This window comes from Otolemur garnettii, unplaced genomic scaffold (assembly GCF_000181295.1).
Source record: "Otolemur garnettii isolate 467f Iridium unplaced genomic scaffold, OtoGar3 scaffold00028, whole genome shotgun sequence".
Lineage (NCBI taxonomy): Eukaryota > Metazoa > Chordata > Mammalia > Primates > Galagidae > Otolemur > Otolemur garnettii.
In genome coordinates this window covers 18,580,836-18,599,219 of record NW_003852423.1, presented here as the reverse complement: position 1 = coordinate 18,599,219, position 18,384 = coordinate 18,580,836, and the positions used below count along the sequence as shown (strand labels likewise).

Here is an 18,384-nt window from a genome sequence, read left to right as displayed (position 1 = left end):
CACGAATCGATGCAAAAAGCAAGAGGCAGGTTTATTGCTGGCGCGTCAGGGTTCCTCAGCCACAAGGGGAAGGAACCCCCTGAGGCTGTTACAGGCTGCTTTTAAGGCGAAAAACTACATGCAGGGGGGGGTGAGGGGGCGTTTGGTGATTGGGGAATTTGTAACTTGCAGGGTTGCTGGGCAGTTTTGCTCTGGGGATTTTTTTGCGACGGTTATTTTTAGCGCGGGTATGAGGGAGTAGGGAGAGGGTAGGGTGTTGCCTCCAGGTGCAAGAGTCTGATATGCGGGTAGAATGTTTTCATTGTTTTAGGACCTCCTTACTGCCTTGTGGCCTAACAACCATGACCACATAAGACTCACAAGGACAACTGAAGCTTTTCCTCCTTTTCTTCCCAAACACGGTAGCGTTTAATTCCATTTCATCTGTTTGCTAAGGTTAGGGGCAACTCGGCATTCACATGCTATTGATCTAACATTTCAAACATTTCTCAGCCTCTTTCAAGGTTTATTACATATCCGCTTGGTGATGGACTCACATCCTCGTCCTCAGAAGCGCATTCTCGGGGCTGGGAAAGGCAGTTGCTCTTTCGGCCCTGTGCACGGGGGGCTGAAACAAAACGGAAGCAGAGGCCGCCGCACTTCTGCTGTTCCAGACCGGTGAGACCGGAAGAGAGTGGCTAACTCCACCTAGGTATTGCTGGTTTCAGAGCAGGCTTTCCCAAGATGAATTTGAAAAAGCTACTTTAAAAAATTAATGTTAATAACTCCCATTCAAACAGAAACCATGGCGTTGCTCTGCTCTTTGCATCCTCCGCTCCAGCTGACTTCTGCAGTTGCTCTCATCACACTCTCCAGAAAGCCTCCTCCTTTCAGAAACTTCCAAGACCTTGGTGTGATTGCATCTATTTAGCTCCACTGTTACTACGATGAGCCATGTAACATTACATTTTTGTAGCTCAAAAGTGGCTGGGTGTCAGTAGTTCAGTGGTTTAACCCAGTATGTTTGTGGAACTCTGAGTATTTATAGGTCAGAGGGCTTTGTAGCTAAAGGGTCCCCTCAGGATTACATCACCCAACTGTCAACATTAACAGGGATCACCTGCGGCTGGCCTAGATCTCCCAGGGAGTGGTAAAGGGACTCACTGGCTGAAGCACTAGGAGGTGCTGGCTTAAGGATCAGGATAAGGGACATGTGGTTTTAAAGCCCAGAGGGCTGCAGCTGGGCAGAGCAAGCAACTTCAGCAAACATTCTGGAGTGGCCCGTGCCAAAGAGGCCTCAGAAGCTCCAGTTGCCCCCATTCTGAGGATTTGGGTCACACAGCTGCCCCTCCTGGGCTTTCCTGCCAGAACGACAGCCTTGTCACCCCAGCTGATGGCAGGAGCTTGGAATGACTTGCAGGATCCAGGCCATCCACCTTGCCTGCACAGGACTCACCTGGGCAGGTGGCATGACCCTTTCTGCCCAGGGTATGTCCCTCTGGCTCAGCAGAACAGGGATCTGTAGGGTCGGAGTCAGTGAACACTTGAGCAGAGCCAGAATGAAAATCCAATTTCTCATGCTCTCCTATAAAATAAATTTATTTCCTTGTTAGAGAACAGGGTACACCCCTAATCAAATGTAAATAAAAATCAATGCAATGAAGACATGAGGAAAAGTGGGGAAAATAAGGACGGATAGAAAAAAAATTACATGACTTCCTACCACTACCAGTCATTAGTCTTAATACCCTTATGAAATCCTTTCTAGGCTTTTAATGCTTTTAAAAAATATATAATCATGATAAATCTGTGTCTTGATAATAGCTACCTCAGTATGCTTTATTTCATGAGAATATATAGAAAATTTTCTATATAAAGTACACATCGACAAGGAATATATCCTGCTAGACAGATTCTATGCAACACACAATTAACATACATTTTACATTCTCGCCGTTTTCTTTTGTGATAAATAAATACTCCATGAACATAATTTCAAAAGGTGGCACAGTATTCCCTGGAGTAGATTTTCCATCACGTGGTTAAGTAGTTTTTCTTTTCAGAATATAGATTCTCAATGGTTGGCTTCAAATCCCAGCTTGCTGGTTGTGTGAATGTGGGCAAGATACTTCACCTCTGTTCCTCAGTTTGTTAATCTTCAAAGCAGGCATAAGAATTCTGTGTAGCCAGTTATGGAGAAGAGATTATTGAAAGCCAGACTTTCCTATTTATAAGCAAATGCTTAACAGCCACAACCCAAGTCCCTAAAATGTCAAAATTATAAGTGGTTTTTTATGTCTGAATCCCTCTGTGCCTGTGATTTTCCTTGAACAGCAAGGAGAAAGGGACTGGAGAATCATAAGGTTGGGAACTGAATCACTGTGACACTAGCTGGCATGGGAGGGGGAATGTACTAGTTATTTAAGGGTCCCCAAAACACTTCTTTCAACATAATATTTGTAGGACACAAAATCCCCATTAAATATTTGAGAATCTACAAAATTGTTACAGTATTTATCCAGGGGAATAAAGCATTAATCATTTATGAAGGTGTCATGGTGGTGTTGTTCAGGAGTTAAAAAAAATCAGTGTTTCTCTGTTAGTTGAGATTTTTAACCTTTTAAACTAATGATAAGGACTAGTATCACTGGGAGGTCAATGTTAGCACAAAAACTGGCAAATATTTCCTAGAAAGGGCCAGGCAGTCAGTATTTAGGCTTTGCCAGTCGTATGCGAGTCTCTCTCACAGCTCTTGATTCTGTTCCACAGCGGGAGAGGAGCCACAGGCAGCATGTGACTCAAGGAACGTCACTGAATTCCAGTAAAATTTCTGTTATGGACACTGAAATTTGAATTTCGTGTCATTTTCACATCACATATTATTCTTTTGATTTAAAACAATTAAAATGTGAAAGAAAAAAGATTTTATGCTCACAACTATACAAAACAAGTTAGTGGACCTGATTTGGCTCCTGGGCTATAGTTTGCCACCTGCTGGCTTAGAACAGTCCTGGGCACCCATTGACTGCCATGTATGTGTTAGCGCTATGCCCACCTTCAGAGCCGCCATCACCATCATCTCCAGGTACGCCTTGCTACTATTGTAAGGAAAGCCCTGAAGGACATCTCTAGATGTTCCCCTGGTTTAATAGAAATATTTCCCCTACTTTTGCAATCACTAACCCCACTGAAGTCCCAGTGCTAGATTCTGGAGGAAGCTAGGTGCAGCACACCTCAGTGCATCGCTCTGAGCCCCAGGAGTCCATCTGCAGCAGCTGCAGCTCGCTCAGCTCCCAGCCCCCCAGCAGTGAAGAGGTCACCTGTCCTATGCCGTGGTGGTCCCTTACCAGCGACAGCTTGGAGAGCTGTGCCAGGTGCTAAGGGAATGAGTTTCTTGATGAAAGAACCTCATCCAGATGTTTTCCCTACGATGGAGAACGACAAGGGGACAAGGAGAAACCCACTGTTTCTCCAATAGTGCATCAAACAATACTACTTCACCCCTGTGTTAAAGTGACCAGTGGTGGGAGAAAGAGGATCCTGAGAAGAGTGGACCAAAAATGAGCAGGGGGGAAGGAACACAGAGCCATTGCTACAGGTTGGGGAGCCAGGATACCTGGATTGTTCCAAATCCCACTTGAGCTAAGCCAAAGCAGAAAACTTACAGATATCTTTATAAACCTTGACAGTACTATTTCATTATTCATAAAGACTTTCTTTAAAGAACCATAACCAGCTTCGTTTTAAATGAAATTTATTCCCAAGGCAGTTTTTAATTGAGTTTTTATGGTAATTCTTTGTAGTGGCTATTGAATCAACACACGAAATAAACTGTGCTCCAGTGTTTCCTTCTATTCAGGAAGCCTCAATCCTGCTGCTTCAAGATAATGAAGTGAGAATCAACCCACATTTTCATAAATCGCATACATGGCAGTGCAGGGCCTCTACCAACTTTTTGAAAGTAATTTAAAGAGGAATATTATTCTTAACTAAAGAAGTTGGCCTTAAATCTAGTATTTTTTTTTTTTTTTGAGACAGAGTCTCAAGCTGTTGCCCTTGGTAGAGTGCTGTGGCATCACAGCTCACAGCAACCTCAAATCTTGGGCTTAAACGATTCTCTTGCCTCAGCCTCTCAAGTAGCTGGGACTACAGACTCCCACTACAATGCTTGGCTATTTTTTTTTTTGTCCTTGTTTAGCTGGCCCAGGGCAGGGTTTGAACCCTCCAGCCTCAGTGTATGTGGCCAGCGCCCTACCCACTGAGCTATGGGCACTGCCGCCAAATCTAGAATTTTTAATGTGTTTTTTTTTTCATTGAGTGCACAGGTGAAGTTATTTATAAGAGCGTGTGTCTTGCTATATTGTGAAGGCTTTTAATAACTCACTTCAGAGGTACTAGTTCCTTGAGGACAGGTGCTGTTTTTGTTTTAAATTCACCTCTGGACGGGATGTGTCACTTCTGTCCTACACGGTGCTTTGCGTAATAGGAGGCATCGGAAATTATGTGATAAGGAGAAGGAGCTAGGGGTTGCAAGTGGTCATTTGCCCTGCCCTTCTCTGGACATCTGGTCCCTGCTGCAGTGTTTTTAAGGACAGGACCGTCTCTGCTAATCCTGCTTTCTATAGTGGCACAGAGTACCATCAGTAGCTCTTCAAATGCCTGAAGACACAGTCCCCATCCCACTTCTGCACTCCACACATACTAGGGCTAAATATCCCCAACTTTTCTGATATGTCTCTCTGTTCTGATATTTCTGCTTCTGCTTGGTCAGTCTGGTATGCACGATTTCTTGTATGTCAGAGGTTGGCTCCAGAGGATGGCATCCTGGCTGTGTGCTGTGTCCAGATGGGACCTGAGCCCGGCCCAGTCCGGTGGAACCTCCTCCATTCTTCATCTTGTGCTCCTGTTGATGAAACCTGACACATCAGAGCCTTCTGGCTGCCACATGAAATCGACTCCTCTTGTACTTATTGCCAGACCTAACTCTGATATGTTAATAATGTGAATAGTCATGGACTTTCTTTGGTTTCAGAACATTTTCAGGGAGGAAGTTGCCTTAGTGACAGTTGGAGATGATCCTGGAACCCAGTTGAACTAGGGCTATCCACCCTGGGTACAGCTGTGGGATTGTCCAGCCAGAAGAAGCAGAGCCGGGGTTGAAGGCCAGGAAGAAGCAGGTCGGTGGACGGAATTCCAGACACTAGCAGAGGTGTCAGGGAGGCCAGGCAAAGGGAAGAGAATGTGTGTGAGAGAGGGAGGTTCAGTGGGGAAGGAATCCAGGTGGCTCAGAGTCTATTATCCTGAATCCTTCCAATCTTCCTGGGTGTTTCTCTCACAGGGATTCTGTGTGTTTTACCGTAAAGCCTCGGATTTTAATGATGAGGAGCTAGGCTCTCATGAATTATTCCTAAACCACATTGTCCTTACTCAGTAGATGTGTGCTTGAATTTTTTAAATTCTTTTTACAAGACTTTACATTTCTCTGATTAAATTCCTTCTTGCTAATGGAGCCTGTATTCCTAGTCACCAAAGACCTTTTGAGCCCAAGTAGGAAAAAAGTTACGGAATTGAAGTGGTGACTCTGCCTCTTACTAGCCTAGCCCTGAGGCTCTGCCTCTTACTAGCCGTGATTCTAGCACAAGTTATAAGTTGTGACTGTATCATAGGATGAGAACAGTAACATTTACCTGGTTATTTACCTTACCTGGTAGCTGGGAAGATGAACTAAGTTCCTGCATTACAGCGCCTGGCATGACGTCTGCCAATACCAGTGCCAATAGCTGGGCACAGTTGTTTTTCTGCCTTTCTGTCTTAAGCCATATTTGATAGACCGTCTTCTCTGTTTTCATCCAATCTATTGATTTTTATCAAATTTAATGGTGAGGAACCAAGGCAGAATCTGAAGTTTCCTAGAGGCGACTTGTAAGGACTTTTGGGACACTGATCTGTGTTGGGGTTTCCAAATTCAGAGGCTTTTGAAAGCTTCATTATGCAGGAGTGTGAGCAGCCACCTATGTCAGCTCAGAGAATGTATATTCTACCTAAAGCAGTCATTCGAGAAAGGTCACTGCCTAATCTAACACTAGTACAGGGGAGTCAAGCGACTGCAGCAGCAGGTGGGTACTGATCCCTGGCGTGCTCCTGCATTTGGTTACTGTGGCTTTGGAACAATGATTCTTATGGTTCAGAGATCAGGAGTAGATAATTCTGGGCTCCACCCCAGACCTACTGAATCAGAAGCTCTGGGGGTGGAGCCCAGTAACCTGGTTTTAAACAGACCCTCTGGTGATTCTGATGCTTGCTCAAGTTTGAGAACCATTAGTTTGGAAAAGCAGTTCTCAACCTTGGCTGGACATTGCAATCATTTGGGGAGCTTAAAAAAATCTATTAAAGGGTGGAGCCTGTGGCTCAAAGGAGTGGGGCGCCGGCCCCATATGCCGGAGGTGATGGGTTCAAACCCAGCCCTGGCCAAAAACTGCAAAAAAAAAAAAAAAAAAAATCTGTTAAGTAATTGTTTGGATCCCAACCACAGAGCTTCTTGTTGAACCAATTTGGGGTGTAGCCTGGATATCAGGACTTTCAGAGCTCCCCAGGACACTTTTGGGAGCACCCAAGCACTGTTGTTGTAGGTGCTCCTTGAAACCTCACACACGCGTTTGTCCTGACTGGGAGGCAGACTTCCTGGATGGCTCCTCTGCCCCGCAGAGAACCTGACCTTAACCCACCAGCCTCAAGAAATATCCCTGAAGGGGGTTTTTCATAGACTAAAGAAAATTCACTCCTTGTGATTTGTTTTAAAGGTTGCTTTTAATGCTGTATTTGTTCAGCAAATGCAGGCGCTCATATAGCACAAATATTAACTCCTAAATCCTCAAAGGCTTCCCCCACAATATGCCATCTGGCAGGCATTATTATAATCATCTCTTTATTTTCCACACTAATGAAGGACTCACATGGCATTGGTAATTGAAAAATACAGATCATTTAAAAATCATCCACCCTAGTGCCAGTACTATTTCCCCAACCAGGAAGCATTCAAGAGCAAAAATATTGATGGATTACAGTTTCCTACTTCCCTGCGGAGGTGCTAATACAGTATATTTTAGTCAGAAATTTGAGCAGTAAGAGAAGTGAGACGATTCTAAATTATAATTCCCTTTTCTGAATAAAGGCGTTTGTTTCACTGATGAGTCCTGCCCCCCCAGAGCAGGTGAACAGCAAGTATTTCTGAAATGCATTTGCACCTTGGAACCAGTGTGATGGGATAGCCACTGCATGGGATTCAAGGATTTGGGGTGTCTGGATTCTAGATCCTCTTTTGATGATACCTGTGTTATTTGGGATAAGTCATTCTGTCCACCAGTGGGTCTCAAAGTGTGGTCCTCAACTAGAGCATCAGTATCTCCTGGGAGTTTATTAGAGATGCATCGTCTTGGATCCCATCCCACTCCCTGACTCAGACACGCAGGATCCAATAATTGGTGCTTTAACAGCCCTTCATGAGATTCGCGGGCCTGCTGGAGTTTGAGCACCATTGTTCACCAGGGACTCACTTTTTGCATCCATAAAATAAGGGCACCAGCCCACTGCAGCTCTCCAAAGGCCTTGGTATTTGGGCCCAAAACAAGTTTAGAAATTTTCTGTCTTGGAGCTTACACCTTCCCTTGGATGCGTGATTGAGATAATTCATCTGAAAAACTAGCATGTCCGTAACAGAGGAGAAACTAATCTTCAGGAATTAGATGCTCAGAGTAGACACCCGAACTGCGCATAAGATGCTCACTACAGAATAACTCATGGTATCTTCTGCTGGCTAATACCACATCCCCAAACTTTAGAACCTTTGTGTTTTGGAAAGGGAAGCAGCGACTCACCCTGTCCCTTGGGGCTGAGAGATGTCTGCTGTGATTCACGGGGCAGCCCTTCCAGAGGCACTAACAAATGGCATTTCGGGAGGATGTACAGAGGTACATGGGCTTGGCAGTAAAACAAGGGGAAATTTCAAGCCATTCATCAAAGCTCCTGCAGCTTCCATTTCAAGACAGGTGGAAAAAAATAACACGGAACAAGAAAAGAAAATAAATCTGTATCCAGAGCATCTCATAAATAAGAAAGAAGTTGGGGAGCTGCTGGCCTTTCCCGGCTCTCAGAGTATTTTTGTCACAGTACAGAAAGCTTTTAAAATGCTTTGGCGTGTAATTCTTTTCCTTTTCCTGTTATCAGAATCTCTGCTTGTGAAGTTATTTCACTGGCTATTATACCAAAAAAAGAAAATCATTGCAAGGAGAGGGAGGCTGGAAAAATGATATCTGGAGTTAGAGAAAAAGAAAAAAAATAAAAGTACAGTTTACTTCCAACTACAAAATAATTTTTTTCATCTAAAATCTAGTGATGCTTCATAATTTAGAGCAAGTCATTGAAAATCAAAGGCAATTTTCTAACTGGCTTTTGCTTAGTAAGAGCTTATTTGTCTGAGACAATTAGGACATGGTTTATTGAACATGAGAGAGGTTTTGTTCCATGATAATGTCTGGGAGGGATGGGGAAATTACGGCTTTTATTAAAAAGGATGATTTTAGGCCCACTCTGCCTGAGGGAGTAGTGTTGACTAAGGAGAAATACAACAACTGGGGATGTCTTTGTGGAATTCCCGGCACTGTCAGGTGGTTGATCAACCTGGTTCTCATTCTGGCTCTGCTATATATACTGGCTACCCAAATTGTCATGCCTCAGTTTCCTTCTTGCCCAAAGAGGATAACTATAGTACCTAACTGGTGAGGGTTTTATGGGTATTAAGAGCTCCACATGCAAGATGCTTGGCACAATCCCTGGTACATAGTAGACATTGTTTTATTATGAGAATTTGTTAATCAGTTATAGTCTTTAAAAGAACCTTAAAAATAAATTACATTTTTTCCTAAACTGAAGGATTTTTTTTTTTTTTTTTTGAGACAGAGTCTGACTCTATTGCTCAGGCTAGAGTGCCAGGGCCAGTCTAGCTCATAGCAACCTCAAACTCCTGGGCTCAAGCGATCCTCTTGCCTCAGCCTCCCAAATAGCTGGGATTACAGGTGCCTACCACAGTAGCACCTAATTTTTCCATTTTTAATAGAGATGGGGGTCTTGCTCTTGCTCAGGCTTATCTCAAACTCCTGAGCTTAAGAGATCCCCCCACCTTGGCTTCCCAGAATATAAAACAGCAATACCCCAATTGATACATTGAATGTGTGCTTGAGGGAGGGGTGTGATTAATAGAAGGACATTTCAGTGGGCTCCTGGGTGCAAAATCAAATAAGACTGGTAAGTCTTCAGCCACGGTTATGGTCTTCTTACTGGTACACTTCTCTAACACATAGCTTTGGGGAGTTGCTGGAATTAAAATCAGAGAAAAAATATATTTTTTTAAACTGGATTTATTCTTTTAATGTATTTATTTTTGAAATTCATAGACAAACAGTAGAAATAGGACTGAAATAAATGTCACATTTCCTCTGTTATATGTGGCACACCCTTGTTCATTGGCTGGCCCATGCTGCTTAGCAGTTAATATTGATTAGCCTACATTTTTCTCACATAAACTTTTCTCAGTCTTTGTGCAAAGTCTAAATGCTAGAAGTACTAAAATAAATGCACTCAACTTTGAACATGGTGGTAAGTAAAAAATAGGAACAAAGGATTGTTGAGACATATTGTCTAAGAAGTCATTGCCTGCTCTGCCAAAGCCAAGATGTGAGGTCCTGGTCAAGCTTCTCACTCATCTAAGCCACAGTTTTCCCAGCAGTGTAATGGAGATAACAACTGTACCCACCACAGAAGAGAATTCATACATGCAAAGTGTAAAATCATGATAACACTGAAAGTTCTCAGCCATTACTCATTTTTTAAATTTCAGGTTTATATGAGGATACAATGAGATTACAGTGTTGGCATTTGTTAGATAGAGTCCCCTTGTTGTGTCCTGTACCCACGAGGTGTACCATATACCCTTCCTTGTGCCCATTAAGTGGAAGACACCAATCCCCTTCCCTCCTTCCCTCTCTCCTCCTCCTTCCTTTCCCCTCCCCTAACTTCAATTGCACTGAGTTTTTCTCTTACGTGGGTGCATATTAGATCATCTACTGCCTTCATATTAGTACTGAGTAAAGTGGATACTTGCTTTTCCATTCTTGGAATACCTTATCAAGAAGAATGCATTTCAGCTCCATCCAGGCTTATACAAAAGATGTAAAATCTCCATCTTTTTATGGCTGAATAGTATTCCATGGTATACATATACCACAGTTTGTTAATCCATTCTTGAGTTGATGGGCATTTAGGTTGTTTCCACATCTTGGTGATTGTAAGTAGAGCTGTGATAAACAATCTAGTGCACATGTCCTTATGATAAAATGATTTTTTTTTTCTTCTGGATAGATGTCTAATAATGGGATTATGGGATCAAATGGGAAATCTAATTTGAGTTTTTTTTGGCCGGAGCTGGGTTTGAACCTGCCACCTCAGGCCTATGGAGCCGGCACTCTACTCCTTTGAGCCACAGGCGCTGCCCTAGGGAAATCTAATTTGAGTTCTTTGAGGATTCTCCATAAATCTTTCCAAAGAGGATGTATTGTGGTTGCACTCTGAAAATCTAATGTATAGAAATCAAACTAATCAATCTACATTTTATTATTCTTTGCTAAATAACTAAAAATATTATAAAATCTTAAATAACAGTTACTTTTTAGACTAAATATGTGATCATTATTTCCAGTTAAGACTGGACCCCACTGCATTTGACATGCCAAAAGATTTTTATTTTTGTTATCATACAGTTATATTTATTTTATGAGATTGATCTTTCTTGTCTTTGGTAGCAGTACTTTGGTATTTTAAAAACTCTCCAACATTTTAATAAATGAATCAGGATAAAACGCTAATATAAAATATTCAAATCCTTGTACTGACACGACCTGTTGCTATGGACCAGGATACTCTCTGTTAACCAGTTTGATGTAAGCATTACAAATTATATATAAAATCAGTACATTGTACCGCATAAATACATTAATTTACACAGTTTTTATTTAATAAAAAAATTAAGAGGTAATAATAAAATAAAACTGTGGAACTGTGGCTAGTAGGCAGCACTGCTGTCCCATAGTTGTAGGTGTTGTTCAGTAGCTTATAAACAAATTCTAATCTACATGGAAGAGAGTTTAGCTGTACTCTTGAATAAAATGGAAAAGTATGAGTTGTTTGAACCTTGAACAAGTAAAGAAAAGGCCTTCCTGTACTGAAATTAGAAAAAAGTGCCCTTAACCAAAATTTCCCTGGCAGAATAGAAATTCAAGCTCTTTAAAGTATTAAGGGACAAAGTAAAAATATATCATTTCATGCAAATGGGATGGATCCTGAGGCCAAAGCAGTTTTCTTTAATATGTCTTTAACATTTCTTTTTCATCTATTTAAACTGGGCAGGGGGGATTGCTTTCCCTTAAATCACTCACCGTTTAGATCTGAATTTTTAGGACAGTTCAAAATTTTCAGTGATTAATGGTGGAGAATGGTCTAAAGAGTAAAATGGTCTAAATAAGAGTCTTGTGCATTTCCCAGGTGATTTCAAGCACATGGAGAATTGAGATGAGTCAGGCCTGTTCCCTGGCTCAGCATATTTGTAATTATTCTTTCATCTTCAGGGTTCTCAGTGTTAAGTGTGACCACAAGGCCAGACACTCTTTCTGGGAGTCAGCCTGGACACCTGAATGTTATCCGTGCCTGTGCTCAGAGGCCTATGGGCCGTGTTATCCTGGACAGTTCACAAAGCCTGTCCACACGTGAGGATAAGTGTGTTGAGGTGTGGGTAGGTAATAGTTTCTTGGGAGTCACTTTATGAGTTAAAGGGCAGAGATGTGGCTTCATTCTATGCCTTTCTCTCCAATGCTGTCAGTTTCACTTTAGAGCAGCCACCAGAAATACATTTTGTATCATTTTCTTTTCCTCACAATGTTACATGCCTAAGAACATTTCCGTATTTTGATCTTCAACTGTGTTTCCTAGTCCCAGGTACAACAGCTGGTTTTGCTGAATCTGAGGAGCTGTAGAAAGAAACTCCTACCCCCTCCACCCCAGCAGGTTCACGTGGAGATATTTGGAACTGGCCTTGTGGGTCATCATTCTTGAGGAGAGAAACCAGAGCCCTGGTGGTCGATGAAATCTGTGAAGAATTAACCTCACCAAATATTTTGTTTTCATGACAGAATCATGTCAACCCGGCCATGGACTTCACTCAGACGCCCCCTGGGATGCTGGCTCTGGACAACATGCTGTACTTTGCTAAGCACCACCAGGATGCGTACATCCGGGTAAGCCTGCAAGCCCTTTTCAGATAAATATTTTCTTACTGAATTTTAATTCCAAACTTGCAAAAACAGGGGGATTATCTCTAGATGAGTGTCGGGGCCAGGACTGACCAGGTCTCCAGCCCCGGCTTACCTAGCTATGTTCTGGACGGGGACTGCTGTGCTCTCTAGCTGAGAACAGTTACCCTTAGGTGCCTGAGGGCTATTTGCCTCAGCAGAAGGGAGAGAGAGAAACAGTCTTTGAGGGAGAGAAGCAGTCTTAGCAAGAGAGTGAATCTTAGCAGTCTTTTGTAGAGAGACGCCATGCAGGAGTTCTGCAGGCCAGAGAAGTGAAAGAGTCCGAGTGAGCAGGTCTATGAAAGATCGTCCATACGCTCCCCAGCTGCCTTCTCCTGCACCTTCTTACAGCGACCTAATCCCGTGGTCCTTGCACCACAGGTGTAAAGACTGCCAATCACTGCTGTCCTCAGCTCTCGAGCTCTCATGCTAGGGGAGCTGAAACTCTCCCCCGTGCCCTTGTCATCAAGGTGTTTCCTATGATTACTGAGTGTTCCAAGCTTAGCTCTCGCTTCTCCTTGCCATGAGCTATGTGGTCTGCGACAGATGAGTGACTCCAGTTCTTAGGTTTTCTCAGTAAACTTAAAAAAAAAAAAAAAATCAACATTAAGTGAAATCAATTGGGGGACTGAAATGGGGATTTTAAACTTTTAAAATTTTTTTTACATGATGACATTTAATATAGTTCAATATTGAGTTGTGACAAAACCTGAAGCTTAGATAGCAAAGGACAAAAATGAACTGTCTACCCCAAAGCTGCATAATCTCAAACTCAGTGGAGACCCTGTTAGACGTATTCTCAAAGTTGGGAAGAGGCCCGGGATTCTCTCTGGTGTCCTGCTTCTGTTCAGTCTGGTGCTGGAGATTCAGTAAGGTACGCGAAAAGGAAGAGAAAATGGGAGAGTTGGGGGGGAAACAAATGCATTCTCTCATTTTACAATAGACTAGTCAAATTAGATAGTGCCCTTCATGAGTGGGGCAGAAGGAAGGGGAGGCCTGTCTTTCCTCTCTGTAATAGAAGATGCCCCCTGCTGATGGCATGGTGCCCGTGTGGAGAGGACGAAGTGGGAAGGAATGGCGCTAAGGTGAAGTGACGCAGAGGGCTCATCCCATCAGGGGTGTCCGGTTGGAGCCCTTGATTCATGCTGATACTGATTCCTGTCTGCAGGGAGAAGGGCCCGATTCAGTCAGCATGACATAGACCCCAGGCTGAGATCTCAGGGTTGTCAGCAGGGAAAGTAATGATTATGCCTAAGCTTCGGAAAGATGTGACAAGCTTCTTACCTGAAGCAGGAAGAGTGAGGCTGAACTTAGTTTGAGAGATTGTCTATTACTCTGACATTCTCTGCTGGATTCTTGGTTTCCTCGAGACCTGGGTTCAAACCTGGGCACTGTCAAAATCTAGTAATCTAAACGTGGACAGTTCCTTTTGTCTTGGCTCAAGTAAAAAAGAGACTTGCTGATTCTCAGCTGAAACAGTAATCATTCCCCTAGAGGCCATTTGGAAATGTGCAGGCATGTTTCTATGGGGGTCACGGTGATAACTTACTGGCCAGACCTATAATCTGTGGGACGGTCTACACACTGAAGAATGTACACCCAGCACCAGCCCCTTGAATAAAGCCATGCCAGATTTCTGAGTTCTCTCTAGGCAATATGTTTTAAAGTTATGTGATTTTCTACATATGCAACTTGGGAAGCTTTGACCTATTCTAAAATATTATTTGTAATTTGATTATATAGAGGATTTTATGGTATTATCTCTAAAAGGTTTGGGATCGGGTGTTTAGTTAGAAAGACAATCTGCCATAGGAAAATTTTTTTTTCAGGCGGCGCCTGTGGCTCAAAAGGGTAGGGCACCGGTCCCATATGCCGGAGGTGGCAGATTCAAACCCAGCCCTGGCCCAAAACTGCAAAAAAAAAAAAGATAAATAAAAATAAGTAAAAAAAAAGAAAATTATTTTTTCATACAACTTTCATTTAACGTATATGTGTATGTTTGTTGTACAAATGTTTCCAAGGAATGTAATCTGTGTTCCTAGTAAGTAAATTAACATCGTTGAGATAACCATTGAGAGTTGAGTGTGAAAAGTAGAAGCTGAGTAGAAACTGAATTTACCATTAACTGATGAATGTTTGCCGATGAACGTTTCTAAAATTAGAGCTTATTGATGCTGAATGTATTGTTAATTGCATAAGAAGCATATGTCTCATGAAAAGTAATTTAATGTTTTAGGCTTGCTTTCCCCTCTAAACACTGTAAGTGAAATTACTACCATGGCAACCTGACAGAACTTTCTCTCTGATAGGGACTTAAGCAACAATCCTATGGGTAAAAATAACTGTGGCTTTCTTGTGTCCACATGCACTTTGCATTGTTGGTTAGACGTTCTATCTCTGATGTCTTTATCCCTGATTTTGTTCCTGGGTCTCAGGAATTTAAGGCATTTACTCGATCGCATGCTAAAGCCATTCCCTTGAGTGGATAGGGTTAGTGGATTATATGTGAAGTCTGAGGCTTTCTGCAAGGAAGTTTTGGGGTGAGTATGAAAGTAGAAATCTCAGTGATAGTCCAGGAGTGCTCCGCAGGGACCATAGTGAGCCTAGACAGCTCATGAAAGTTAGATCCCTGGGCGGAACGGTCTCTTCCCAAACATAAAGAGAGGATCACTTTTTTTTAAAGTTTTGATAAAATTTGCTTTTATTGATGATGTGAATCTCCCCTATGAGTGCAGTTCTTCATTTAGACCTATATCTTCCATTTGATAAATGCTTGTTTTATACCTGAACATAGCCTGACAATTCGCTATCTTTGCCAGTCAGATTTATAGTTGAGAGCTTTCTTCAAGCTGTTCTCTCTGTGTCTTTCACACACCCACACAGGCACACACTTGCACATGTAAATATTCTCCCTGTGCCCTTGATGCTGCCCTGTCCCCAGGTATCGTGTTCCCCTCGCGTTCCGAGTCGTCCTCTCACCTGCCTTCTCGCTGACCTGCATGCGTACTCACCTGCCGCCCCATTTGCAACACCCTCCACCAAGCTTTGTACTCATCACTTTCTGGAAGCTGTTCTGCCAAATGTAGGCCATTCGCTTCATTCTTCATCTCATTTCTTCTGCCCTGGACACCTGACACTGTTTCCAGTGGCCAGGCCTGTCTCTTTTCCTGCAGCCGGTGCCGTAGGTCTCGGCCCAGCTGGCTTCTCATCTTCTGCCTGCCCATCCGGTATGTGATCCCCAGGACGTCTGTGCCTTTGCTTCCCAGTCACACAGGTGCACGTGCTTCCTGAAAGACCACGAAATGTCCACTGTGGGCCCAGGGATGGGGGTCCCCAATGAACAAGGTACTTGGGGTCCTGATGCTGGGAGTTCACTGTGTGGAGAGGCAAGGTGTGGATGGTAGTGAGGATGGAGGTGAAGGGACAGATACTAGGCGGTTTCCACATCACTTGGCGAGTGTCTCTGCTGGGGACGGAATACTGGCTGACCAGAAAGAGTGCCACTGCAGATGGGGTCAGGAAAGCGCCTAAGGAAGTGGCATCTCAGCTCAGAGTACTGATAGTACTAGTAACCAGGTGAAGGGAAGGATGTGAGGAGGGACCCCACACAGAGGATGCCTAGCAAGCAAGGCAGGACAGTTGTGTGCGCTTTGTTCAGGGAGCCAGACTGTTACAGGACAGCTCAGCTGGGGAGTGACAGAGACACTAGCGCTTGAGAGAGGCCTATGTGGGCTAGTTAGGGACATTTAAGCCATTTTCAAGGGTTCGTTTAGACCTAAAGACAGTGCAGAATTTTTGAAGTGTTTTAAGTAAAGATGATGAAAATTAATTTGAGAAAAATCACTCTCCCACTAATAAGCCAATGTGAGAAATCAAGGCTAGAAACATAAATAAAATTTGAGAAATTATAGAAATGGAAATACCTGAACTAGAGCAGTGGGAGTAGTAATGGAGAGAAGCAGGAGAAGTAGGGGTTACTTTGGAACTAAAATAAATAAGACCCTGTCCAAGGAAGAAGGAATGTCTGACTTGACAGGATAGTAGATGTGGTGTCATTAAATAGACAGCCAGGTCTGTGGGGGGCAGGCTTCCAGAGCTTCCAGACTTATGTGGGCCTGTAGTCTGTCCAGGAAGGCCTGTGTGGTGCCGGCAGTGAGATCTGGGTGGCAGGGCCCAGGCCCATGAAGACGCCACATTCCCTATATTCCGCCTCCTTGAGCACTTCCTGTTCCCTCCAATTCATTCATCTGTATGGCTGCCATATTGTTTTAATGGCCTTCCTGCTAAAGCCTGGCACCTTCTAATCCACTTCCCCTGCTGACTAGAAGGATCTTTGTACACGTAGTTCAAATTTAGAAATTTGTACCGGGACCACCCCTGGCCCAATGCATCTTTCTGGACCTTGCTCTCTTGCTACCCACTTTCCTTTCTCTCTTCTTCACTCTCCCATTGCCATGGTCCATACAAAATGATGGACCACAAGACGTCCCCACACTGTGTCTTTGCTCCCATGCGTGCTTTTGCTAAGTGCCTGTCTGGCTATTGGGCAGCCCCCATGGCCAAGGTCATCTTCTCTCTGAGGACTTCTTGAGCGTCCACCTGGCTGACTCCATACACTCTCTTATACACACTTACAGTCTAATTACTAGAATATTTTATAACTTTAAATGTATTTACCCTCTTCCCTAATTGATTGTGAACTCTTTGTGAACAGGCACCAAGGATCATTTATATTCTAGCAATTGGCACAGCACACCCTGGCTTTTAATAATTTCTTCCTAATTATGTAAGTAAAGATTGAATTTGTTTTAACAGCCTCTTGCCAGTGATCAACTCTTTCATTTTCATCACCTGAGAATCATGACCTTTGTTCCTTAGTTTTAATTGTCTGCTTTTGCCACATGAATTCTGTGATAGATGGCCTGGTTTCTCCTGACATATTCGAGTAAACTTTCGTAACTGTGTAGTAATGAAGGCAGTGGCTGTGATTGAATCGCCCCACACTTGGATGGGCACAGAACATGAGGAGGAATTGCAAATCTGAGCACCCCACTGTGCGTGGAGTAACATCCAGAGGTTTAGCATAATTTCAGACTCCTGAGTCTTACTCGCTTTGGCTTAATCACTTCTCTTTTTCTGGGGATGCTCCATTCCCCTTCTCTCCCCATCACAGGAGTGGTACCAGGCCCTCTCTCCACGGAGCCTGGTGGAGGGCAGTGCTTGGCTCACTCTCACCATCCCCAGGTCACTATTTTAGAGACAGGGTAATAGGACAGTATGGAGCTGAGCATGTTGTGTATTTTGTGTCTGTTCTGCATTTCCCCCACTAGAATGACAATGCTTAGTGCCTTGGAAGAAGGAAGATTAGTATCTCATTGGAAATAAAACCTTTGGACCTAGGGTCTATGTTAATTATTCCCTAGGAACTACTGAGAAACCCAAATGACTTAATTTTCATTTGTCTCAAGACCTTGCTGGAACCATTATAGGAACCAAGATTCAGCCACAAAGTAGGAAGTAATGGCCAGGAAACCTGAAGCTCTCAAACACACGACAGCCAGGTCTGAGGTGGAACTGAGATAATAGAACAGACTTAAGAAAAAAGCTACAACTAACGGAAAGGATGGTTTTGGGCTAAAGTAATTCTGGATGATGATATTCCTCTTTCTATTTTATCAGAGGAAATGAATACCTGCTGTGGATTAGGTAATAGACAAAGCAGGTTGCCAAGGGTAGCTTGATCTTTAGGACACTCCTAGGAGATAATTGTGTTCATCACCATTTTATAGATTCAGGAGCCGGGACTTAGAGAGGTGCAGAATTCCGCTCTGTCAAACAGCCAGGAGACAAGTGGAATTTGACCTCATCTTTGGACTTAAAATCTCAGGTCCTTTCTAGTTCTGCAGCCTCCTGCTCCCAGGCTTGGAGTGTGGTGGGTACAACCGTGCTGTCCTTCTGGACATGGAGGGGAAGGGACTGAGCCCGTAGCACAGTGATTACGGCGCCAGCC

General features: G+C 43.3%; 1 protein-coding gene across 1 annotated transcript in view; it reads left to right on the top strand.

The window, feature by feature from the left end:
- Positions 1 to 18,384, top strand: part of ELMO1 (engulfment and cell motility 1) — a 551,882-nt gene that overhangs the window by 266,820 nt on the left and 266,678 nt on the right. Inside the window, exon 14 of the mRNA XM_003788592.3 lies at positions 12,216 to 12,320. Coding sequence (XP_003788640.1) covers positions 12,216 to 12,320 — 105 coding nt within the window. The remainder of the gene's footprint in view (positions 1 to 12,215; positions 12,321 to 18,384) is intronic.